This window comes from Aptenodytes forsteri, unplaced genomic scaffold (genome assembly GCF_000699145.1).
Source record: "Aptenodytes forsteri isolate BGI_AS27 unplaced genomic scaffold, ASM69914v1 Scaffold99, whole genome shotgun sequence".
NCBI lineage: Eukaryota > Metazoa > Chordata > Aves > Sphenisciformes > Spheniscidae > Aptenodytes > Aptenodytes forsteri.
Window position 1 is genome coordinate 1,618,694 of NW_008795321.1, and position 27,597 is coordinate 1,646,290.

At 40.0% G+C, this 27,597-nt stretch overlaps 1 protein-coding gene across 1 annotated transcript in view; it reads right to left on the reverse strand.

The window, feature by feature from the left end:
• PGM5 (phosphoglucomutase 5) overlaps positions 1–27,597 on the reverse strand; it is a 93,494-nt gene that overhangs the window by 38,348 nt on the left and 27,549 nt on the right. Inside the window, exons 4-6 of the mRNA XM_009279950.1 lie at positions 26,263–26,388; positions 23,161–23,351; positions 22,113–22,267 (exon numbers count right to left, since the gene is read on the reverse strand). Coding sequence (XP_009278225.1) covers positions 22,113–22,267; positions 23,161–23,351; positions 26,263–26,388 — 472 coding nt within the window. The remainder of the gene's footprint in view (positions 1–22,112; positions 22,268–23,160; positions 23,352–26,262; positions 26,389–27,597) is intronic.

Below are 27,597 nucleotides of genomic sequence, written 5' to 3' on the forward strand. Positions count from 1 at the left end.
TTTGAGCTACATGGAACACATTCATGTTCAGCACAATCACCCCTATACTCCAAGGACGTGAACTATTGTGTGGAAGGTCAGCCCTTGGCTTTAAATTCCTAAAACAAACAAAATTAAAACTTAGTATCTCCCTTTGGGCCCTTCAAGTTCATTGGACTTCTTCAGTCTCCTGTAGGAGCAGACTTGAAAAGGCTTGCACCATCACAAGGATAGTTGTGATGTGTGCAACTGAGCCTCAGTTCCCACTCATCAGGGAACTGAGGCTCCCAAACATACACGCAGTGGGGCCCTGCAGTTATTTACACTCCTTGTTGCCACCTATTGGCCATGGTGTGGATATACAAGCTCAATGTCTCATACCATCAAGTTTTCCTGCGCACAGACTCTGTAATATCTCAGTCAAATGTTACAAGTACCTTGTGCAACATACCAAAAAGACAGTACTTTTTAAAGTACTTGAGACACTTTACAAAATAATGGTAAACTAATTTGTGTCCCAGCCCCAACAGGCAACTTTCTGATTCAATCCCAGGGGGTAAAAGTAAATTCACGTGCCTAACTTCATAGCCAGCTACAGAGCCAGGGGAGCACTACAGAACTGAAACGCGTTTGTAAGTAGACCAACAGGTGCAGCACAGCTCTGCTTCAAATCTCTGAGAAAGGGCTGCAGAATGCCCCTGCCTCTTCCCTGCTCTTCAGGGAGTAAGTGGCCAAGGTAAAAATAGCCAGCACGGCTCCTTGCTGAGTCTGCCTTTGCCTTCAAAACTAATGTGATAATCCTGTCCACTGTGGGCAGGAGATGCAAGGACACTTTTTATGGACACTGTACTTTAGCTTAGTCTCCCTAATTTGCTGTGGAGTGAACTGCCACTGATGCAGAATTCACTGGTGAACGGGGACAACAAATGCACCTTAAAAAAATACACGAAGTAGATGGCATGCAAAGCTGGAATTTTTCACCTCAGATTTGCAGGTGCTGCAAGCAGGTTATTGTCATAGTGATCAAGATATGAAATTACAGCCAATGTTAAAACTATCAATAGCATGCAAGTTACATACGTATTATCACAGTGAGATTGCTACCATCCCCAATTTGTGGGCACTATGATGCATTAAAGAATCTTTTTCTGAGAAGTTAAATCACTTTTAAGAGGTTGTACTGGAGGAGACCTCATACACAGACTTAGGTTTTAAGACCCTGAGTACAGCTTTCGCTTGTAAGTTCCTCTCTGAAGTCTGGATGATAACACAGAGTCCTAGCAATGAGATTCCATGGGAGAAAAAAGTTCTCTGAAGAGCTAAGTGCTTAATTCAATTTAATTGAAGTTTGTGTGTACGGAAACTAAAAACTTTCCTTCTTTTTAAGGAAATACAGCATTAAAGAAATCCCACCATGAAAAACTGGACTTTATCAGAAGCCTCTCCTTCAGACAGGAAACTGGCCAATGAGCCTACGACATCTGTTTCTGCTCAGCCAGACTATCATGGTATGGACAGTGCTGTCAGCATGAAAGCACTGTAGCTCAGACTACAAAACACACAATTCGTTGCAGTCTCCAGAAAAAAAAATGAAATCCCCTCTGTTAGCTTTTAAAAAAGTCTCAGCACTTTGACAGATTTTTAGCATGGAGCAGATGTTCAGAAAAGAATCAGAAATGGACACAACTGCTAGACACTAGACTTTTGCACAATAATAATAGAATTAAATTGAATAAATACTGACTTAGTGGTGTTTGCTATGAGTAGAGCTACTAAGAAGCACTTTCTTGAAATTGCTTTTAACATTGGAATTTTCCTGTAATAAATACTTTAGTAGGTCATTTTCAAGAGAAAAAAAGTTCTTCCTGCCTTTTTTTAAAAGAAAAATTCATTTAATCCTAATGAAAACCCTTTAATTCCAGAAGAAGTATTTGTGCTCTTATTACAGGCAGTGGAACCAGGTCTTATGTGAGTTCACATCTAACTGCTAGAAATTATTCTCAGTTACTTTTTACTAGGAATTAGTTGAGTGTAAAATTCTGTTTCTAAACTATTAATAATTTTACCCTTTTGAACTCCTCACATGGCCAACACTTCTCTTTTCTTTCTCTCCCATTGAATGATACAAGTCAGAAAGTCAGAATGAATCCACTGTGTTTAAAACTAATCCAGACTGTCAACCTGAATGCCTGAATCTGGACTGAGTTTGCTAAGAGCAATAGTTTATTCTAAGTACAGTATTTATACTAGTGTCCTTTTCTGCTGTGTGTGAGGGAAAACACAGACGTGACGAGATGAGAAGAAACAAGAAAGGATACCAGGAACAACCCTGCAGCATTTCTCAGGTGCAGCTCCACAAAATTCGCAGCCCAAATTTTTGTGGGAGAAGAGGACTAGAGTGATTTAAGTCCTGCTGGACACTCACCAACCTTAGGCAGCCCTGAAGGTGCAAATGACAGTAAAACATACACCATATTGTGCAACTGAGCACGGTTCAGGGATCTATAAGCTCATGGCAAAGAAGCTATCTGTTAAGCAGGAAGCAGTCTGGTCCCATCAGTGTGGCACTGTGCCCCCGTTCATTGGTCTCCTTCACAAGCCGTGTTTGGTGCTTTGCTAGCACAAACACACAGGCAGTGGGACTCTAGACAGCATTTCTGCACTGCTCTGTATTGTACCATGTAGACATGTGGGCTTACCCAGGCTTCCATGCAAAACACCACACTGTGTGAAGTAGGCATGATTCAGGCTTTGCTGAATTACTGCACTGTATTTTCCTTAGCTGGAGCAGTGTTCAGAATGTTCACAAGCTTTGTACGATTTCAAACTACAGTAGTGTCTGCGGTCACGCAACCCAGTCTTCTGGGTTGTGTTCCCCCTACCCCTTCCATTTCCATGTCTTCTTACGTCTTTTCAGGCCTGCTCCAGCATGCCACCCACGCGGAGATTTATGAAGAGAAGTAACCTAGGAGGTTCGTGCTAGAGGATGCTGACTCAGTCACAGCACAACCTCAATTTCTCCTTTACAGGACAACAAGCGTTTCATACAAGGGCTCAGTGCCAAAAAGTAATGAGGATAGTACATAATAAAATGGTGGAAAAGATAAAACATTGAAGTCATGGAAAAACTAGTACTTTTGTGCAAAATTTCTTGTTTCTATATTCTACATTCATTTTTTTAAACAAACTTTTACAAAAGGCTTTCATATTTCCATTCAAATCTCTGGGGGTTCTCATGAGTCCAAAAGTTAAGTGTGTTTAAGCATTTTGCTGAACTGGTGCCAAGAGGCAAAAGTCAACTATTTTGCTTTATTGGGTATTAAGCACCCATTATAAAGCAAGACTAGTTCTGTGTATTGTAAGACCTGTTTCCAAGAAATCTGCTAACAAATCCAGTACCTTGCAGACAGAAATACTGCTCCTTACGAAGAGAAAAAAAATTGATGCCAAGATGGATAGGTCTGTGTAAATAAAGATAAGTTGGAAGGTTTATTGTTTTAAAGGGAGGGAAGAAGTAATTTCAAAGTGCAAAAATGGATGTGTTCATCCTCTTGCTTCTGAATTCTCCTCATTGTGTACATCTATACAGAAAAACAGGATGCTGCAGACACACCCTATAAAGAAGCCCAACAATTCTATAGTGTAACTAAAGCTAGCTGAGATGTTTGTGCTGAGACTATAAATTGCATGTGTTCCTCCTGCCTAGCCCCTGCAGACCCCTCCTTTGTCTTTAACCAGAAGTACCAATAGGAAAATTCTGTCCTTTATATGACTTTATTAATCTTGTACTCAAGGCCTATCAGACACATTAGCTTGACCAGGTATCAGTCATCACTAATAAACAAATTGTAGCTGAGACGGACTCCAAAGCTTGCAGGAGGAAGGCCAGTTTGTCGGATCCACATGGGGAAAACCTTCTAGAATAAACAGTTACTGGATGTTAAGAAGTTCTTTTTCTTCTCTGAGTCTCTGCCCATATGGATTCAAATCACTTATGGTGACTTTCCAGCAGTCTCCCAAGTCACAGGGTGATGTTTAAAAGATCCTAAAGATAGCTGGTTAAATAAGGAGCATGTAAAACAGCCCTCCTTAAATTGGGGCATGAGCAACAGGCACAGGAGGAACTCAGCAGACTCCTTGCCCATTTTATCTCAGGTATGGGAATACTCTTAGGCATGCTAAAGTGTTGCCAAGACTCTCATCCATTCATTAGTAACAAACTTTTAATATGCTGAATGATCCATTTGAAGAATTTCCAAAAAGATATCGCCAGGCTTTCCACAACTCTTTCCAGTGAAACAAAGAATTGACTTATCTGGTACAAATAACAGAGTGCTCTGAAAACATATGACATGTAGAGCTTGATTCATCCTGCATTTGATGGTGGCTGTAAGGATAGAAAAGGAAGGGTCTGCTGGGTTAGTTTAAGCTGCAGTTAAATATTATTACAGTAAACTCAGCAGGACATTCTATCAATACTTCATTCCAGTGAATTACAAGAACCTAAATTCACTGTCTCATTATGCTGGCTGAGTGATACCCACCATAAAAACAATTTTTGCAAAGGAGCAAAGTCAGATTTAAACTAGATGAGGAGCATGCAGGTCACAGATTGGTAACAATGTCAGTAAGATCCTAGAATTGGCAAAAGCAAGCATGAATCGGGACTCTTAAGCATTTCTAAATGAAGGGAGAAAAAGCAAAACAAACCATGTTTGCACAGAATTTTGACAAAAGAAGCTAAGAGACCTTTAGGTGTATCTGATGGGGAGCTGATTCATTTGAACAAGAGGAAGTAATCTTACAGATCCATCAGCTCATAGTAGGCCTCCTGAGAACATACAGACTCTCATGATTTTAGACCACAATTTCTTGTGTTTCTGAAGAACTATCTAAGCAAGATTCAGGTAACTAGGAGGGGTGTAGCATTAGCCCTTGATTCTGGAAGACTCAAGAACCAAGAGCTTGTGTGGACTAGTGCACGAGGGCTGACAACCAATGCTGTCTGGCCCACAAAGGAGCTATCCTTATGATTACATCACGCCCAGTCCTCCCTAAGAAATCAAGCTTCACATGGGAAGAAAGATACTGAGAAAAATATGACACTGGATGATTGCAGAGGTAAAACAATCCAGCAGACTACCCCAGCTGTGAGTGATCAGCCAGTCAGGAGCAGCTGCTAAAGAACTTATAAATTTACAAATAGATCTATGACTAAGCTGATTTCCTAATACAACCCAGCAGTAAGTGTATGGACACGTTTGCTATATCTATATTATTCCTCTCTGGAACCATAAAAAGATTCTGCAGGCCATTCAAACCACCTGTAATGCCTGCACATTGACATTACGTAATGAGGCTTTCTAGTATACTACAGGAGACTCATAACATGCAGTGAGTCTACCCATCAGAGGAACAATAAGAGGTACTGTGGAAAAAGAGATAGGGAGTGGCACCTTTAGCATGCCACCAGGAAGTATATCCATAGATAAGAGTTCTGTCAATCTTGGGCAGGGGGGAAGCAAATTTTGCCACAGTATTGTGGTGTTTGGTGGTAGAAAATAGCCAAAGTGTGGGGTTGCTCTCTCACTCTTCCTAGATGGAAACTACACAGTAAAAATTAAAAAAAAATGGGAAAAACTTGAGCAAAATGGAAACAAGGAGCAAACAACAGTCAGGGCACTGAAGATCCCTTAAACAATATGAATTACAGTGATTATGGATGTCTCTTAACCTAGACTACCTATAATGATTAGTAAAGTTTATGGCATTTCAATAAAAGGACATACTGGAGTACCAGGAAGATATTGCTGAACTTCGGTAGTTAGAGATGGAAATAAATACCTTCTAGAGCACACACAGACAGAGCACAGGTTCCCATAGTGCTGTAGTCCTACATGTACCACACCTGAGATCTATACTACCAAACAAAATAAACAAAGAAAAGCAATCCTTTAAGGAAATTTACAGGCTGTGGCTTAGTCCACACTGTAACATTCTGGCTACCTCATGATATTATTTTAGTGCTAATAAATGCCACTTGGACAGCAAAACCCTAATGAGTTTCATCAACAACAAAGCCCATACTTCTTCACAGAAACTCAAATGAGTGATATAACTGATATAAGTGACAAAAACATGAAAATTCTCACTGATCTCCCAGTCAAATCAGCTAGGGTAAAAAACTATTTATGCATTACAGTCACAAGCTATATATATGGGAAATTACTCTTCTCCTCTTTAATATAAATAACACACACACTCCGTGTATAATATCTGCCATCACTGCCTTTGAACTGTACATTTCCAGGAACCCAAACTTACAGTTTGAAAACTTCTAGCAAAAAGTATTCCAGTAACTAATGTTGTCAATTGTTTCTCTTAGTTACAAATGTATTGGAAAGCTTTGCACAAGATGCAGTCTGTGTAACTCTTTCTTATTACGGGGTTGTTTTCTTCAGTGTGTGGGATGCTAACAGGTGTACTCATCATGATGTTCCATACCAAATGCTGTTCTCATGTTGTTTTAGTCATCAGTTCGAGATTCAAATCCAAAATGCATAACTTCGCACCCTCTTTTGTAACGTTTCAGGAGTCAACTCCCAAAGGAAATATAACCTTCAGGACAGAGTGCCTGTGACTCCCTGCCTTGTGAAAACTTCATTGTCCCCTTCACACAAGCTCTAATAGAATGACTAGAAACAGCTGTTGACATATACAGTATCTAGACATGGCTGTGCTAAAAGTAAGGATAAAGCAAGAGACAAAAGCTCCTTTGCTAAAGACAACTAGCAAACACAAGCGTTTCTGTGAGTATACAATGAGGGAGAGATGTGCTTTGGCAGCAACATACCCCAACAGAATTTTGTCTTTCACATAATAAAACCAGCTGGCACAGTGCTCAGAGTCCCTGTGAGGTGAAATTAGAATCATAGAATCATAGAATATCTCAAGTTGGAAGGGACCCATAAGGACCATCAAGTCCAACTCCCTGCTCCTCACAGGACTACCTAAAACTAAACCATATGACTAAGAGCGTCGTCCAGATGCTCCTTGAACTCTGACAGGCTTAGTGCCATGAGCACTTCCCTCCGGAGCCTGTTCCAGTGACAAATTGCACACATATGTACTGTAGATCCACACAGAATCTGAGGTTTGATTGCAGAGTTCATAGTACTAATGAAGAAAAGTCCAACCATCTGGCAAGCATGTGGCCATGCTCTCCAGATGTACTGCAGTAATCCCTAAGGTGTCCAGATGCCCTTGAACTCTGACAGGCTTAGTGCCATGAGCACTTCCCTCCGGAGCCTGTTCCAGTGACAAATTGCACACATATGTACTGTAGATCCACACAGAATCTGAGGTTTGATTGCAGAGTTCATAGTACTAATGAAGAAAAGTCCAACCATCTGGCAAGCATGTGGCCATGCTCTCCAGATGTACTGCAGTAATCCCTAAGGTTATTCATGCCCTTCCTGGCTGAGACATAAGGCACTTCCCTCCGGAGCCTGTTCCAGTGACAAATTGCACACATATGTACTGTAGATCCACACAGAATCTGAGGTTTGATTGCAGAGTTCATAGTACTAATGAAGAAAAGTCCAACCATCTGGCAAGCATGTGGCCATGCTCTCCAGATGTACTGCAGTAATCCCTAAGGTTATTCATGCCCTTCCTGGCTGAGACATAAGAATCACTTTTCACTGCTGTTTCAGCATTCATATGACTATCGAGTAAGTTAACTCCTCCTTGTCAGTAAATCAAAGGACTAAGGGAATGGATGGTGATCAGGTATGATGACTTCTAGCATTTTCAGTGAACTTTTACATAACAAATGTAATTCCTTTAAAGATTCCAAGCTTATTTTAGCCTCCGAATTCTGCCACAGCTCAGCAGCAGAAAGATTATGCCTTGTTCTAGGAAAGGTACTGTCCACTTTTTTTATGACTGCAGCTGACCATATTAGACAGTCTGTGTCTGTCCCATTCCCAACAGGATGGCCTGTGACTAGTTAAGCTCTGCGAGCAAAGGCAGGTTTTTTGGTATATACATCCAGTAAAACAGCTGTCACTGCTACACTGCAGTATGCTGTATTAAAAGCCTGCCTTGAACAAGGCAGGTAGGAGGATAATCTTCTTAATGCACGGAAAGAACAGAAACAAACAAGAAGACTCAGGTTGTTTAAAGCAAGCCTGGCCCTAGAAAAGGAAGTTCACCTACCAATATAAGACACACCTGAGCACAAAATGACACAAATGAATTTCAGTAGTGGACTTTGTCCCATTAAGGATTTGGCAAAAAATTCATGTTTAGTGCAACAATGAAATGTCAGAATGGTCTATAATGCATGCATACTATGGGGAAAAAAAACCCAAAGCTTGAACAAGGAAGAACCAACACTCAAAGTTTCCACACCTCCCCACCCTCAAACAGGGACATTTTCTAGCCTCAAGTCCTGCATGGTCACTGCTGTATACAAAACCTGAGTTTTCCAGCAATAAAAATGGTCTACAAAGGCAAGGGGGAAATGTTCTGTAAGTTCTCTTATTCTATAGAAACTGTCAGGAAGATTTTACTATACCAGAAAAGAGAAGAGATATAATAAATGGAGAAAAGGGAGAGGTATTCTCCTTACATCCTTCTGCAGATTCTTACTGAGGTGAGCCTCGGTAATGTGATCACTAATGACTGGCAAGACCTGTGGTCTTTTACAGGAAATGCAATAATCCTATGAACTAAGCACAGGGGAAAAGACCCTCCATTAACTCAGGAGTACACATGGCCCATAATCATTAGCCTTTTTAGGCTTATTACAATGAGGTCACCTGGTTCAAAAGGCACTGTGCCTATGCTCATTGACAAAGATGCAAAACAGATGTGAATATAACCACAACGTGGTACAAAACTCTGTATTGACAGTGATTCAAATTTGGGTTTCAGTACTCTGAATTATCTAAATAATTCAGAGAAACAACAGCTTCAGGTACATGTCATAAGTTACTGGTTGCTTCCACAGCTGCTTCTTCACCTCCCAAGTACTGTAATACTACATCCATCCTCTCACGCAGAGTCAGCAGGATAGCTCAGAAAATGATCAGGAAAAAAACAGTGCAGTTTCTCCAGTTGGATAATTCCTTGGTTTAGAAGAAAATTAAAAAGTAAACAATTTAAGGCAACATCAAGGTTTTCTATACATCACCTTGTTGTTAATCATGGTAACTACAAGACTGCAAGAGTGCAGGCAGGCTCAACAGTCTTGGCAGCATGAGGACTTTCCAGCAAAGGTCTCTTCATAGGGCCACAGCATTATAAAATAATTCAGATTCGAAGTGACCATAGGAGGTATCTAGTCCAACCTCCTAACCAAAGCAGGGTCAGCTATGAGACCAGACGAGGTTGCTCATGGCTTTATCCAGTTGGACACTGAACAACTTCCTTGTTTCTAATTATTATCCTTGCCTCCTGTCCTGCCACCATGCATAGCTGTGAAGTGCCTGGCTCCACCTTCTTGACAGCCTCTCTGTAGGTACAGGTGGCTGCCTTAGGTCCCACCAAAGCCATCTTTCTCCAGGCTGAACAAATCCAGTTCCCCAGCCTCTCCTCGTAGGGCCTGTGCTCCAGCCCCCACCTGTCTTGGTGATCCTACACTGAACTCACTCCAGTTTACTGATGTCTTTCCTGTAGTGGGGATCCCCAAACCAGACACAGTACCTGGAAGTGGTTTCACAAGTGCTGAGCAGAGAATAATCATTTCCCCCACTCTCTGGGCCATGCTCTTATTCATACAGCCCAGGATGCTGCTGGCCTTCTCCAGTTCCAGTGCACACAACTGGCCCTTGCCCAGCTCACTGCTGACTAGGGCCCCAGGCTACCTCTGCAGAGCTGCTCCTCAGCCCCTCTGTCCCCAGCCTGCATCACTGTGGTGCTCTGCCTTTTTAGGGGCAGGATTCACAGTTTCTCCTTGCTGAATTTCATCAGCTCATCGTCAATACATTCCTCCCAGCTGTCCAGGTTCCCCTGACTGGCAACTCTGCCCTCCAGCATACCAACAGGTACCCCCCCAATTTGGTGTCATCTGCAAACTTGGTTAGAGTGCCCTCCGTCCTCTCCTCCAGACCACTGACAAGGATGTTAAACAGGACAGGTCACAGAAGAGACCCCTGCAGTATCCGACTTTTTAGCAGCTCATTAACCAATGGCCCGTGAGCCTGACCACCAAACCAGATTTTTACCTAGCTAGTTGTCACCCACCCAAAGCATAAAGTCCTGAGTTGGATACAAGAATAATGTGGAACACAGTGTCAAAAGCCTTGCTAAAATGGAAGCAAATGACATCTGCTGCCCTAACCTCATCAACAGATTCAATCGTTTTATCACCCGGGCAATCAGGTTGGTTAGACATGATTTATTCTAGTAGCTTCCTAATGATGCCATTTAGATTTGGATTTCCTTCCTTACATGAGTTCTACTTTTTCTCTCTTGCAAACTGTTCTGTGGATTTTCGAGAGTGAGAATTAGTTAAGTGCTCTGTGTGGTTGTGATGCTTGGCTGGGAAGGGAAAGGAAGAAAGCAGTTTCACAACTTTATGATAGCACTCACAGAAATAGTGAAAATTAAAAGGGGAGAAAAAACTATAATATGCCATAGAAATAGACTGTTACTACAGAATTACAGAATGGCTGAGGTGGGAAAGATCTTAGGCCTCTTTCATTTCCTCACAAAAGGAAACAGAAGACAATGTTTCTTCTCCTCCAAAATTAATCTGACAATTCAAGTGACTATGACTTAAAGTAAGATCTGTTCTAACAGGACTCTCAAACTTCTTCAAATAATGTTAAGTACCCTGGCTCTGTCACAGTCTTACAGAGATCTTCTTCAAAACACTCAGAATGTAAAGAACAATTTCCTGTCTTCTTAATTTGTAAACAATCTAAGTAACTTAGCAGAAGATAATACTTTAATATACATAAGAAGTAGAATTTTAAACACACTGTTTTGAAATTCTGTGCCAGAAAAGTTTTCTTTGAAATCAGCAGGAAGCCTTCTCCATGAGGGTCACCCTTTTACAAAAAATCCTTTGATGGGAGAGGTTGCTCTTGGGCTGATACCAGCTGTGCTGTCCAGCACAGGCAAAACATGTTCAGACATGCTAATCCACATGGGAGCCTTTCTAGGTTGAAGCATAAAATAAGACTGCATAGGTCCCTGAAAGAAAAGGGGCCTTTATTTTAAACTTTCTTTTAGTCGTCACAAAGTCTGTAACTGACTTGCTGTAAACTTCCTCAGATTGTTTTAATTAAAACGCTTTTGGACTTTTTTATCAGGACATTTGTAGGAATTCCTGTTGTTTATTCATAGCTGTATACTTTTTGAGATATAAGACAGATGCAGCACTAAGAAAACCATGGACTTTCTGTTACCCAACATCTGCCTATTGCACGGTGCAAGGCCTGCTCAGAATGTTTTGCAAAAAGTTTATTTTTCTCAGGTAGTTTTTCACATGTGGTATATCAAGCCCAGACAAAAGTCTATCTGTTTGTGAGAACTGCAAATAAACGTATTTCTTAACAAGAGTCAATCAAGTTTACAGAATGTATTTATGTCCCACCAAGCACCAAATCTTGCTCTCTCTAACTTTGGTGGACAAACTGACCTCATTTACAGCCAAAGCTTAAGCTGGAAACAGAGCACTGCATAGTTTTCAACTCATCTTTTCCTTTTAAATGAAGAGAGCTTTCAGTACACCTTTCTGTACTCAGTCCTGAAAGCTGCACATTGCACAACCAATGAACCTGCTCATTGCAGACTAGACAGCTATAGCTGTCTGCTCCAGGCACAGGTCCGAATGCAACTATGAATGAGAGTAAGAGTTGTATGTTGTGTAAGGCTGCCCTGCAGCCTGCCATTCTTAATAGGGATCAGTTGCCTTCAGGCTCAGAACTGGCCAGTGAATCCCTCTCAGACCCAAAAACTAAGCTGTGTGCCAAGTAAAAGGAGGTAAGCCACAGGACTACCTAGCCTCTCTTGCCATTCATCCATAAAGGACAACACAGAGTTTTCTACTGATATTTCACAGGACACAGACATGTTTTCTGTCCTTTTCTTCAAAAGCAATGAAATGCAGCTACTGAAGAACACAAGATGCTGTATCAATTAATTCTCTCCTGGAAAGTTCAAAAGTATGCAATACATTGAGAGAGGTTCATTCTCATCTTTGGCTGAGAAAGTATCTGAGAGTCTGACTGCTGCTGTCCTGAAAAGTGTTAAGAATAAACACTTACCCCACATACATCCAAAATGGGGCCTGCCATGACCACAGTGGGCAGCACGTTTTCATCAGTGCAGGCTAGGATAATGAAACACTGGATAGCTGAGAATACGGTGGGCTTGCAACAGTCAAATATACCACACTATACTAAAGCACACCAAATCCAGCATCAAAGAAAATACAAAGAAGACAAAGACAGCTCCTTAAAGATATCCTTGAAAATATTTGCAATGATAAATCACCTCCACTGCTTAAAAAACATTCAGGGATGAAACAGTAACAGCTAGATTACAAGCACATTGTAGAAATAAAACTAAGAGGCACAGTTAATGAAAGGACATCAATGCCCTGTAACGACAGTTGTTGTTTTTTTCTCCACAAACCTTTTCAAGCATGTCATATCTGTGTAAATAAAACATTTAGCTGCTTAACATATTTGAGAGCTGATACAGAAAAACTACCATTCTTTACTAGATATACAAGTATACAGAGGACATATATGGCTACTTTTGATATTGCAATGTTATTTAAAAAGTTACAAATCCTGAACAAATTTCCCATCACAGTGCTCAACAACTTTGTATTATGCTTCAAACATGTTAAATTATATTCATGAAGGTTTTATGCAGTTGTCTTTCTGCAGCATTCCAGAACAGAACTTGTCCTTCTGCTCCATCTAATTTAAAAACTGCTTGTATGCGACATGGACTCAGTTTGACAGAGGTGTCTTAAAAAATTCACAGCAAGCCTATTCCAGATAAGAGAAAATGAGACTGACTTATCCTAGTGAAGGAAGATAAAAGAGTGAGGTCACAACTGGCATAACTTGAACAAATCATGGTCACAGAGTGAATGCACTATCAACCATGTAGAAAGATGTATTTATAACTTGGAGAAGTCTTTATGTTGGAAGAATCCCTTACAACTCAACAGTAAAGGACATCCATACAGAGAAAGAAATGCAAAGCATGAATCCTGCTTCTGGCACAAACTTCTTCATTAAAACAGATGATCAACAATACAGAAGAAAAGCAGATGGTTACAAAGAAACAGTAAGCTACAGATTCACAAGAAAAGACAGACAAAAAAATCCATGCGGGATTTGTAAATGAAGAATTCAAGGAAATAATCACAAAGGCACAACTGGAATGTGGTGTGCTGTTCTCCATGGCCAGAAGTATAGGTTTCTTTAACTGCTACTGCTTGTTAAACAGCGATAAAAGGCCCCGTCCATTAATCCATCCAAAAACTTTTCAGTGTTTACAGAGGAAAGACTAAGCTTTACAGGAAGGAGCAGCAGAAGCACTTACACTGGACAATACACCCCTCAACAAAAACATATAGGAAGGGTCCAGTGCTACAAGAGGAAAGAAGGTCTCCTTGGGTCTGCATTCCCTGGTTGAGACCTGGGTTTAGACCATTGACTCCCAACAGCACTGTCCTTGCTGGTACCAGGCCCTGGTAACCACTTGCAGAGGAACAGTCAGCCTTTCTTTCTTCACCTTCCCATCAACCTGTATCAATTTCTGTGCATAGCTTGACTTTGACATAACACAGCATGCACTAGCCCGTTATTCAAGCTTCATTATGCCCTTGTGGTTTCCTTCTATTATAACTGTTTTAAATGGCAAAGAAATGTTCATTACTTGTTAGCGGAGATAATTTGCTTCTCTAGTGCTTCTAGGTAGGAGTGAGAGACAAAAGCAAACTGACCTAAGCCGAGAATGGAGAGGACCTCTTCTTGGGCAATTCCTACCAAACAGTCAACTCTTTCTTTGTTTCCTAATTCTCACAATGAGGTAAAAACTCCTGGAGCAGTGTTGTTCCTCTCTAGCAGTAACAGAGAGCAACCCACCTGATAATAATGAGTAAGCAAAAATCCAGCCTTTGCCGTAACTGGGTGAACTTTGCCAGGTAGCTGGGCAAAATAATTGTAAGAAGACAGTTAGTTGAATTAATATTTTTCATCCTGTCTTTGTGTCATTCACTGCTGCTTATAATGTTTGGGGCTCCTGTCCTAAAGAAATGAGCATACAGAGCAATTTAAGCAAAGCTTCCTGCTGTGCTTCAGGCAAAATGGACCCCACTCTACAGCAGCACTGTGAATTTAAGTGTTTCTTGCTGCCAGGGTCAGTCTCCTTCCTGCACCTAAGACAGCTTGTTTAGAACTCATCACATCTCTGCCCTTCACTGCATGAAGACATTTCTTTAAACAAGTCAGAACAGCCACTGTCACTGCAGCCTCCCTTAAAACCTGCCTCTAGCTGACCAGATAGTAAATGGACAATCAGCAGACAGAACACCAATGTGTCAAAATTGCATGAAAAGATGGGCTACCAGATGTAAAGTTGCAGGGTGCTGCGTGGTAAGGTGCTTAGCTTTCCTCAGGATAAGTATAATCAGAGCACCTACGTGCTGTTGAAATGACCTGTACAAACAAGGTATCAGATAATGCTAGTCTCAGTAGTATTCTCTCAACAACCCTCTTTTCCCGTAGCAAATTGACTGCTATTTTCCAAATCCACCCAGCTTCATAATTCCTACAGAAACAATTTTTACTCACCCTTGTGATTCTCATTTTGTAGACTATCAGCTAACATCTCAGTATTTAATTTCCTTTCCTGTTACGCAGACATCAGATAAATCAGAATACAAGGATATGAAAAAAGAATCGTTTGTTGAACAGGGTATACAGCTTCACATTCCCCACAAGAAAAAGAACACCAACCTAAGGGTACATATCACCAGAGAATTGAAGTCTGGAGACGTACTGCCACAATCCTGTTGATGTTGGAGCATATTAAAGCAGATGTTTCCTGTCAAGTTTTACACTCTCCCTACAATACCAGTATATTCCAGCAGTCACTTCAAGCAAACACATGTAAATGTTAAACATCTTGAGTGAATTCTCTTGTAATCCACTGCTCCATTTGTTAATGCAGTATTCCTAAGCAACATTTAGAGTCCTCTGGTTTATTGCTTCCTTCTGTTTAAGTTTAGTAACGCACTGTGAAAAACTATTAAACAACACATCATCATGCACACAAGTGAAAAAGCATCAGATTTTCTAAATCCTTTCTTTCAAGTACTAGGTATCATTTTTTTTAATAGCTAAGGAAAAGCTCTAGTACAATGATTTAGGCTAAACTGTGGCCACACAATATGGACGCACCATAAGAAGAGGTGGTTTTCATTTGTTCTCTATCATAGACTTCAGGAGAGAGGCGCATGACCTCAGAAGACAGTAGCCAAGTGGACAGGAATTGATCCAATTCCCTCACATGAGAGTTACTCTTTTTACCAAGGTCCAGAAGTGGGCCAAAAGAGACAGTTGGGTAAACTAGAGTAAAAAGATTCATTCTGTAGACACAATCAAGTTACGCCTTTCAGACAATAGCAGGGCTCTGACGAGCAAAGAAGCATTATCCCAGAAACACTGTGATGACACCAATCAAATACGATGAAGTATTTCCAGCAGAATTCATCTTCCTCTCATGAAAAAAAATTAAGGGATGTTCACATACAAGATCCTTTTGACCATCATTATCTCTGTTTCCCTACTCTGGTAACATCCACTGGGAAAAGATTTCCAAGCATTTTAATTTTTTATGGAGTAGTGACTGTATTATTAAATCCTAGTTAGATGTGCTTGAAGTTAGCATTTCCTAACTTCTTCAGGAAGACTAACAAGGAGAATATAAGTTTCTTTTCTTTTCCTAGGCACTATTACTGCTATTCTGCTACACCTACTATTACAAATGTTGCCATGTCCTTTTCAATCATCTTTATTTTAACACAGTTTCTCTATTTCTAGTGTTAAAACAACAGAATACAGAAAATAAGGAATGTCAGGACTCAACAGCAATCTTTTTTTAAATACTCTGTTTATTAAGTGTGCTTTCCTCCCCTTGCTAATCAAGTGTTGTTCTTCTTCTTGTCCATACTATTACATGATGTAGATAACAGTTGGCCTGAAAGTCCTTTTCCTTTATTTATTTCTTCTAATTCACAAACAAAAAAGACTTTGATTCAAAGTATGTTTAAACAATCATTCCCGTGGAACCAAATGGTACTGCACATGCATTAAAGGCCAAATTATGACTAAGTCAAACTGTCATACTTCAAGATTAAATCTAGCGAGGTAAGTGGGACATGTCTAAGAAACCCATGGATGTAGACTGGTATGCATAAGAACAAAACTTACCACTTAATCTTTGTATATAAGAAGGTCTGCTATGCATCCACTACCTCACATGGAATAAATGCTAATTTGAATGAATGACAGCCTAGATATGAGAGAAATATTTAAGTATTTAAGGGATTTGTTTTAGACGTTGTACTGAGTGTACACGGCAGGGTTTGCCAGCCAGGGGCTGCAGGGGTGGCCTCTGTGAGGAGAGGCCGTGGCTGCCCCCTGCTGGACACAGCCAGTTCCAGTCAGCTCCAACAGACCCACCGCAGGGCACAGCTGAGCCCAGCTGCCAAGCTGGTGGCGCCTCTGGGAAAACATACTTAAAAAGGGCAAAAAGCTGCCCAGCAGTGAGGATTGAGGAAGAAACAGCCCTGTGAACACCAAGGTCAGAGAAGAGGGAGGGGGAGGAAGAGCTGCTCCAGGTGCTGGAGCAGACGTTACCCTGCAGCTCATGGAGAGAACCACAGTGGAGCAGATGGCTATTTCCTGACAGGAAATGCAGCTGGTGGAGAGCCCACACTGGACTAAATTTTTTCCTGAAGGGCTGCAGCCCATGAGGAGAGCTCCCACTGGAGCAGGGGAAGAGTGTGAGGAAGAAAGAGTGGCAGAGGGGAGCTATTATGGACTGACCCCAACCCCATTCCCCATCCCCCTGCCCCGCTTAGGGTGGAGGAGGTAGAAGAATGATGGAGTGAAGTTGAGCCTTGGGAAAAAGGACTGGGAGGAAAGTGTTGGTTTAATTTGTGGGTTTTCTGTTTCTTACTATCCAAATCTATTTTAATTAGCAATAAACTAAATTAATTTTTCTCAAGTTGAGCCTTTTGCCCATGACAGTAATTGGCAAGTGATCTCCCTGTCTTCATCTCAACCCATGAGCTCTTTCATCCTATTTCCTCCCCCTGTTCTGTTGAGGAGGGGGAATGAGAGAGTGGCTGGGTGGGCGTCTGGCAGCCAGCCAGCCAAGGTCAACCCACCATAAATATTTGGATGCATAAATGGATGCCCATTTTAGAAGCTTCTAACACAATCTTTAGCATTGCTATAACTACAAATAGTTAATAGTTGCAAAGAAGGCAAAAGCCAAGCAGTTTTGGAAAGTTATGCAAACAGGATAGATTACAGCTAACATCAGATGACAATCTGTAACATTTCACTCAAAACTTTTTACTTATTTCATTAAAATCACTATTTGGAAATTCATTAGGATTTATTTCATTAAGTCCATTTTGACCAATACCCACAAGCTTTTACTGCCAGATGTTTCATTCACCTTAACAATTCATACTTTCTACTATAACTAGCACTATGTAACACAAGAGTCTTCTAAAGACAAGAGTGAGGTGAGGGATGAGTGGAATTCTTAAGCAAGGAAGACCTACCCTCAGTAGAGGAGGAACACACTGGGGAACACTTAAACAAACTAGACATAGGCCCATGAGGTCTCAGGTGCTGAGAGTCATTTCAAGGCCACTCTCTGTTATCTTCAAAAGGTTATGGCAATTGAGGGAGCCTTCTGAGGACTGAAAGCAAGCAAATATCACTCTATCTTCAAGGGTGACAAGAAAGAACATCTAGAGAACTACAAAGCAGTCAGTCTCACCTTAATCCCTTGGAAGGTGATGGAGCGACTAATCTGGAAATAATTTCCAAACTCATGGAGGACAAGAAGGCCCTCCATGAGTAGTCAGCATGGATTTATGAAGAGGAAATCATGACTGACCAACCTGATAGCCTTCTACAATGAGGTGACTGGCTCAGAGAATAAGGAGAGAGCAGTGGATATTGTCTAACTCAACTTTAGAAAGGCTTTCAACTCTCTCCCCCATCACATCCTCACAGACAAAATGATGAAACATCGAATAGATAAGTCAATAGTGAGGTGGCTTGAAAAGTGGCTGAATTCCAAGGCTCAAATGGTTGTGACCAGCAGCACAAAATCCAGCTGGAGGCCAGTCACTAGGGGTGCCCCCCTTAGGTCAATACTGTGGCCAGTACTGTTCAACATCTTCATTAATGACCTGGACAATAGGGCAGAGTGCACCCTTAGCAAGTTTACAGATGATATAACACTGGAAGGAGTAATATACCAGAAGATTGTGCTGCCATTCAGACAGACCTCATCAGGCTGGAGAAACTGGCAAACAGGAACATTATGAAAGTCAATACAGGGCAATGCCGCCAAGCCCTGCACATGGGGAGGAATAATCCCTGGCACCAGTACATACCGGGGCCCAAACAGCTGGATAGCAGCTCTCAGCTTCCTCACCTGAGGTCCTGGTGGACCATGAGTTGACCATAGTCCAGCAATAAGCCCTTATGGCAAAGAAGGCCAACATCCTGGGCAGCATTAGAAGAGCATTGCCAGCAGGCAGAGGGAATTGAGCCTTCCTCACTTACTCACTACTTGCACTAGCAAGACAAAATCTGGAGTCCTGAGTCCAGTTCTGGACCTACTGGAGCAGTTCTGGCAAAGGGCCACAAAGTTGACTAAGGGATTGGAGCATCTGTCATACTAGGAGAGGCTGAGAGAGATGGGATTGCTAAGCCTCAAAGACAGAAGGTTCAGGGTGGAAATCTTCTCAGTGTGCATAAATATGCAACGGGGGGTGGGGGGAGTAATGAAGGCAGAGCCAGACTCTTCTAACAGTGCCCAGTAACAGGACAAGACACAATGGGCACAAACTGAAATTCAGGAAGTTTTGTTTCTACTTATGAAAAAACTTCTCTGCTCTGAGTGGTGAAATACTGGCACAGCTTGCCCAGAAAGACTGTGGAGTCTCCATCCTTGGAGATACCAACTGGACATGGCTCTTAGCAACTCCTTCTAGTTGACCCTGCTTTGAACCAGGGCATTGGACTAGATGATATCCAGGCATCCTTTCCAGCCTCCACTATTCTGTGATTATTTCCTTCTTTTCTGCCAGAATTAATAGTCACAGTACAGCTTTTAAATTAATTTTTAGTGTTTTCTTTCCAGTGCGTGAGCTTGAAGCATGAGCTTTATAGGGTTCTGTACAAAAGGGTTCTGGGACAGTTGTCCCTGGAGCACATAAGACCAGTCCATAAGAAAGGAATAAAAGGGATCAAGAAACAAAAAAGCAATAGATTTAAAGCATACAGTAGTAAACAGTAACCTGAAACCTACTGCAAGACTTAAGCAAGCAGTATTATCCATTCTTTTCTGAATGTTCTATTCAGAGCACAAAATATTTTCCTTACTGATTTTATTATATTGGAGGCAAGACACAGCAGCAAACACAGAGAGGATGCTGTCCCTCGCACTAAACAACATGCTGTCTGGTATCAGACATCACATTTTGGAAGAGAAAGGATTTCCCTTCCTATTGCAGAAGTACAGATTGAAGTTTTAGAATTTTAATACTAAACATTATACTGGTGTGCTAATTCCACATAGAATTGCTCAATCTTTCTTTTTTCTTTTTGCCTCATTGTATTGGGAATATTCTTGTCCTTCCTAAAGGACAAATTTTTTTTTTCTTGCAAGTTGACTAGTTAGTCCATGGGAATGGAATCATGAATGCCTCACGCATGCTCTTTTACACCCACTGTAAGATTTCACTGACACTAGTGGAACTGTCCCTCATGTTTATAGATACATGAAATTGGAATTCAGTTCAACATGAAACCCATACTGAGAATCAACCTCTCTGTTAGCCACTCCTTCAAGCAATACATTGGATTTCAGACAATGACATTCTACGATTTTACTGAAAAATACCTCTTATAAACAACCATCTTTCCTGGAAGTTCAGCAGTTCCTTATGGTGGGCTTCACTGGGAAGCCTGGAAGACACGATGGCTCAGTAACTCATGCAATGAACCTCTGAGGAAGGTGTTTATGATACTCCTTACTGTGTTCCAATCCATGTAGCCAGCCAATATATGGGAAAAGTTACTTGCTTAAGATGAACTACTGACTGTGATTTCAGGTCTAAGCTGGGCTCTTCAATGACTGAGTTCAGCACTGGTACTCATAAATTTAGCAAATTATACAATTTTGGCCACCAAAGCACAAGAATCTCTGAACAACATTATGGCATTTTTACAGAAAATTAAAATTCAGGTATTTTGGATTGTCATGTGTGTAAATGAGTCACAAAACAAAAGTGACCAACTTTGAAAACGTGTAATTTTTAAATATTCAGAAAAAAAAAAACCAACCACAAAATGAAAGGAAAAAAAAATTTAAGTGTCCTGGATACAGACTGCAAACTTCATAATAATAAATATTTGTAAGAACGGCTGGGAAAATATTTGCATCCTTCCATCATTATCAATTGCTCAGTTTTATTTAATAATCAGACTTAGCTCCACAGAACTAAATAAGGCAGTAATCACCATGAGACGATATGTACTCCAGAAGGTCAAGTAAACATTGTCAAGAACATAACTCAAATAGTCACAGTGTTATTGCAGGGGACTTCAGTACATTCATACTTTCTGATATATTTACCGAACTTTAAGAAAAGAAGACAGACAAACATATTTAAATGTCACTGCATCTTCAAATCTTACAGGAATGCAGATATCCTGGGTTTTATATCCAAAATGAACTTCTATTTATTTTATATAGTAATATATAATGGTAGCTTTCACTTAAACAATGAGATTTTTGGATCTCTAAACAGAATAAACAAAACACAGCAAACCCTGACCTAACAGTATTTATTTAAACTAGATCATCTACCTACAAGTAAGGAATATTTCCCTGAAGACTCTGTCAAGCACAGAGGAAGCTGCTAGCTCTGAATTTAGCAACTTTCAGAAATTTCCTGAATAGGGAAGCAGCCTAATACCCTTGCTTTTCAAAGAGCAATCAACCTTTTCACACAAGCTATATCTCACTTTAAAATTACCGTTTCCTGATTAGACACATTGAACGGGGGCAGCAGGTCATTCTTGTGTTAGTAGAGCTATGCAACCAGATCAACACTGAGACACAATTGATTCAGTGAATGCTCTTTCCACACAAAATATATAAGGCAATAATATTTAGCTTAATCCTCTTATGCCAATATTTACAGAAAATTTAGGCCTGGATGAGACTTGTTCAAAATTCAGCCGCTAACACAGGATGCACATCCAGCAAATCTTTTAAGAGCAGACTGGACTTGTCAGAAATAGCTTTAAGTATACTTTTAACCTGCCTTAAAACTGGGAATGGATTTCCTGACTGCCTGCAGTCCCTTCTGGGACATTCTGTATCATAATAGATGATATATTTCAACAGCTTAAAATAAGAGAGGGTTTTTGTTTGGGTTTTTTTTTAATGCTTGTTTAGTACTGAATTAGTACTTTATCTGTTTTAAACATCCATGACTTTCATAAGAAGAGCTGCTACATTAGCTTGTAAACCATTATTTACTAAGAAAAAGAGCAAAGTTATTTGGGAAAGGAATTACCAGTCAAGTGTTTGTACTCTCAAAAAGATTTAACCTATTTATTTCTTTTCCAGGCTGAATTAAGCTATTTTCATCCAAGTAAAGGTTGGTAAAATTATTCTAGGTATCGTTGAAACTAGTTAAAACAATAAAGCACATAAAGATAGTGAAAATTAGAAGCTCTTATCAAAAGACTTCACAATTTTGGAATTGCTATGTAGTACAAAACAGAGAGATAACTAACGTAATGACCAAGGTGATTTCATCTTACTTGTCCAGGGCTGTGCTGGTAGGCATGCTCCTGCCAAATCCTCGGACACCCATCTGACAAAAGTATGGAATGCAAGACAGATTGGCAGCAATTATAGCCAATGAATCTGACGCGTTAACAAAGAAACCATTTTGGCCAAGGATCATGTAGCGGTCCTGGAGAAGAAAAGAAATCCAAAAAAGCATCTTAAATTTCATGTTTTGGGGAGTGGTAATTTCTTTTATTACATCTACTGTAGGTAGGGAAAAAAAGAACAGGCTTTGGGTTACTCGCATCCCTCTTCGGGCAGAATAATTTATTGGCATCATCCTGGCAGGTTTATAATCTCACTATCACACCATCACTCCCTCCAGCCTTGCAAATCAAAGCTCCAGATCAGTCCCTAGCTTCAGCCTCCTACATGACACTTCAGTAGGTCTGTTCCTGCCAGGGAATGCTTGTGTAGGAGAATCTTTTTGCCAATGACATGCACTATATGGGGCGTAGGAGGGTGTTTTGTGTTTACTGACAACAAAAAACAGCTTCTTTTCTTCAGAACCTTTTCATCTTTCTCCCACCCTGTCAGGACAGAAAATTGTTTCTGTAATACTTCGCTGTTTATAATGCTGATAATATGACATAAAAAAATTAAAAACAGGGATTATGATTCAGTGCTTTATTAACTAAAAATCCCTCAATTTACGACGTTAACCAAAAAGACTTAACTTAGTTACTACTTACTGTGACAAGTCTGTATTATCTATGTACACTCTCTCTTCCTAATCAGGGAATAAAAGTGTTACACCAGCACAAGATAAAACCAGCCTAATATTTAAAGAATTCTCATTCTGCATTCAAATCCTGCTTGATTTGCAGTCATCTGCAGAGACAAATTACAACATATGTGTCTGATTTATGGGTTGTAAATGCTATCATCTGTACCTGAAAGCAATATCGCTTTCAGCTTTGAGGGCTTACTGAAAAGCAAATAAATTATACTTACATGTCCCATATCTGACCCCAGACAAAACAACTATGGTGAAACCTCCAAACAGATCAAAATACTTACTCCATCAGCATCAAAAGCAGCTCCAAATCCATACTCGCCACCTCTCATAGCCTCCAGCAAGGCAGTCGCATACATTAAATTGGGATCAGGAGGCTGTCCACCAAAATCCTCCAGAGGAATACAGTTTATGGCAGAATTTGCAGGAGCTCCCAATTCATCACACAGGATTCTTCTCACATAAGGTCCCATAACTGCAAAAACAGAAATCTGCCATGCAATCACAAAAGCATATGCTTGACATTCAAATTTTTCACAGCACCATGGAGACTTGATACAAAACATACTTTCAGCAATCCTATACATCTGTCCTAGCAACAAAAAACAAACTATTATTTCACAGAGAAGTATGTGATTGTCCCCCCATTAAATAATCAATTGGCAATTCAGCATTAAAAACACAGTTCCCCACTAGTGGAAGTGAAAAAGTAATCACTGAATGGTGAAAGATGCAAGTTTTATTTACCCATTATTAAGTAAAGAAATTATCATATACATAGAGGGTTTTTTCTCACTAGAATAAAAATAAGATGCTATTCTATGTGTCCTGCAATGCAAACAACAGTTTAACACATAATAGCAAGGAAAGTAAACAGTAGGGGAATACAAATGGGAAATATTACAACAGGTTTGTCCACCAAAGAATTTTACATTTTACATTACATATCTACGTGTAGATAATAAATAAAAACTTTCTCAAAACTAACTCCAAAATAACTTATTTATTTTGTTAAAGATATGGCAAACTAAGACCCCAGCTCATGCTATTATGTATCATAATTACTATATGCATTCGGCAGCTGAACCGACACTAACAGCTGACTGAGCTCTCTGCGTCCCTGAGGCAGGTGTGAACAGGTCACTCAGAGGTAAAAAAAAAAGATTGCTCACTCTCTCTTTCTCCTACCTTACTCCCAAATCTTGCTAAGTAGAGCAACTGTAACACAAGGTAAAACTATGTGAGAAACTTGTGTTCAAGAAAATTTAGATGCTAACTATGTAAAATATACAGTAAGCAATGATTCAGGTTCTTATCAAGAGTAGACTCCTGACAAATTACTCTTTTCTATGCCAGTGTTAAACTATCAATGTCTACAGGCATAAAAGCATATTCCAGAGGTGCACGGCTAAAACAAACTTGGGAAGACAGTTTGTCCACGTACACAATGTGGTCCTCTCTAATGTTCACTATATTGTGGCTGGTGACTCACTGTTGGCTAATGCATCTCATCCAGAAAGTCTTTTTATCTGATGCCACCAAGAGAAGGACAAACCCCAACTATCTTTGGTAGATTGCTCTAGTGGTTATTCACTGTTACCCATAAACATGTGAACTACATTTCAGTTTGAATTTGTTTGGCCTCAACTTCTCACTATTGATTCTTTTTGGTATTTTTGGGGATAGAAGACTGAGAAATAATTTTTCTGCAGGAAAAAAAAAAACTTTCTCTGCTGTATAAACAAATATTCTTGTATATACTTACTGTATGTGTACAATGTATTATAGTATGGCTATTTCTCCACCAAGATACAAAGTCATAAAGCCAGTTCTCTAACACCTTGTAAATAAAGTAAACAAACTCAGTCCTCTAAAATTTTTGTGATGCATCAGTTTTTCTAACCCTGAGCCAGACTATGCATCTGTTTGACCACATGTAAAATTTTTCAAAACTCAGTTATAAATCTGGACATTGGAGCTCTACAAACCGTTTGAGTAACGTTCTCTCCAGTACTGTATGTGACAGGAGGCAGTGCCTTCCTCCTTGCTCCCTCTGCATTGTTCAAGGACACCATATGCCCTTTTGCCACAGCCTGGCAAAACTGGGTGTTCACACTGACTGAAAAAAAAATTTCTCTGCTGTATAAACAAATATTCTTGTATATACTTACTGTATGTGTACAATGTATTATAGTATGGCTATTTCTCCACCAAGATACAAAGTCATAAAGCCAGTTCTCTAACACCTTGTAAATAAAGTAAACAAACTCAGTCCTCTAAAATTTTTGTGATGCATCAGTTTTTCTAACCCTGAGCCAGACTATGCATCTGTTTGACCACATGTAAAATTTTTCAAAACTCAGTTATAAATCTGGACATTGGAGCTCTACAAACCGTTTGAGTAACGTTCTCTCCAGTACTGTATGTGACAGGAGGCAGTGCCTTCCTCCTTGCTCCCTCTGCATTGTTCAAGAACACCATATGCCCTTTTGCCACAGCCTGGCAAAACTGGGTGTTCACACTGACTGTATGCCCACTGTGATCTTTTGAACAGTGACTATCACACTGTACCAGATAAAATGCTTTACAAAAGCTCTGTAAGTCTATCCAGCTCCCTTTATCGGTCTGTTTTTGTAATCCCATTAAAGGATGAACCCTGGTTTGTTTGATGGAATATGTTTTCCATAAGATAATATTGAACAGCATTACTTACATTCCTATCCTTCAAGTCATTATCTGTAGAAATCTTTATTTATTTTTTCATGATGTAGCCTAAGATAGATCTCATACTGATCTATGTTTCCCCAAGTGACACAGCTTCTAATTTTTTAATATTGGCACAAAATTGGTCCCCTTGCTGTCCTCTCTTACGCTTTCTTTCATCTTGCCCCCAGTACACTGAAATTGTTTAACAGTTAACGTTAATGAGACAGAGGTCTCAGGCAACTCTTTAAGGACTCCTGGGTGCAATTTATTCAGACTTAACTAATTTTATACCATTTAGAATTTACTCTTAGTAGAGGCTGCCTTGTAACCTCCTTGGTTACTGCACACTCCAACATACTTCATCACCCTCTCATGGCAAGATTACCTCACCCTGCTTGCTTCCAAATGCAGAAAGATAATCTTTATTGGACACATATGCCTTCATTTCTTTATCAAGAAAGATAAACCTCCTTGCCTAATAGGGGACCTAACCCATTGTTAAGGTTGCCTTTGTTACTAGTATAATGTTCAAATCCTTTCTTATTATCCTTAACCTTACTAAAAAGTCTGACTTTTATACGCTGTACCTTTATTGGGAAACCATTGTAGTGTACCATCTTTATTGGGAAGCTATTGCAGTGTACCTACAATTTTGTCCTAATAGCAACTTAAGTTCATACCTCCATTCATGGCATCAATCCTTATTTTAATCTGGTTGGGTCCGGTCAGCAAATTTCTGATCGCATTGAAGTCAAAGATACTTCGAAGGAGATTGAGGTAGATATCCACAGAATCCACAATTTCCACTAGAAAAATTAGGCAGAAAAAAATCACTACAGTTCACACATGGGAAAATATCTCTTTCAGCACACTTCCACCAGCCATGCACCTCAACTAAAACCAGAGTGTGCAACCTCTACATAATATGGATTTGCTCTGAAGCCCATAGAGCCCACAGAAGACTTCCACTGATTTCAGCATGGCTACCGTCAAGCTTTAAGCCTTGCAAAGATCAACAGTTTTGCCTGCTAAAGGACTGCAGAGATAATGTAATTTGACAGCTCCTATTTCACTGAAAACATTCATGAGAGTACATTATATCAAAGTAAACTCTTTATTTATCATTCACTAAATCACTGAACAACTTTTCAAGCTGAACAGGTTTATTCAGAGGATGGCAGACATCCACGCCAACTGGCTTCTATTCTTCTATCTGACAGCAGTATCTATCTGCATCATTCCATAAGGAGAGACACACAGTCTATTCTTCTCAGTTTTGGCACCTGGAATATCTGTCTCCAGTTAGTTGTCAATCTACCACTATACTTTTTGCATTTTATATCTCACTGATTTAGGAAAGTTAAGCTCAGATACAACGTCTGTTTTTTGCTGAGGTCTTGCTAGTTTGAATTCTAAATTCACAAAAGCAGAGAGCTATAATTTTTCTAGTTCTTTTGGATGTAAAACATTAAACTAAAATGAATCAATAAAAGTAAGTCTGTCATACTGAAAGCAGTTACCAAACAACTGTCAAAAGCCATGCTTCTCAGTCATCTTGGAACTTACTACTTTTCCTGATTAAATTAAAAAGCGTATGTCATACAAATGTCTTTTTAACTGGTTAAATGAGTATCTTGAAATATTTTAGTTACAAGTTAGATTATTACTTAGAATATCAGCCAGTTTTCCTCAGAAACACTGACCTCACCCTAATGCTCTTCTTTAGGATAACATGAAAATGACACAGACATTTTTTGAGCCTGAGAAAAACGCTTAGAATAGATTGTGACAATACACTTGAATGGAGAAACAAAAAAAAGGTTCTCAAGGCTGAAAAACAACCTGTAAAACCTATTTGAAAATGAGTTAATTCTATGGCGTATGTTGAAAGTCTCAAGGATTCACTAAAATTACATTACTACATATCTTCTATGCCCTGCTCCTAATGATGTTTAAGTACGCTCTAAGCTTTACACATATGAACAAATGCCTCAACTTCAGTGGAGCTGCTCACA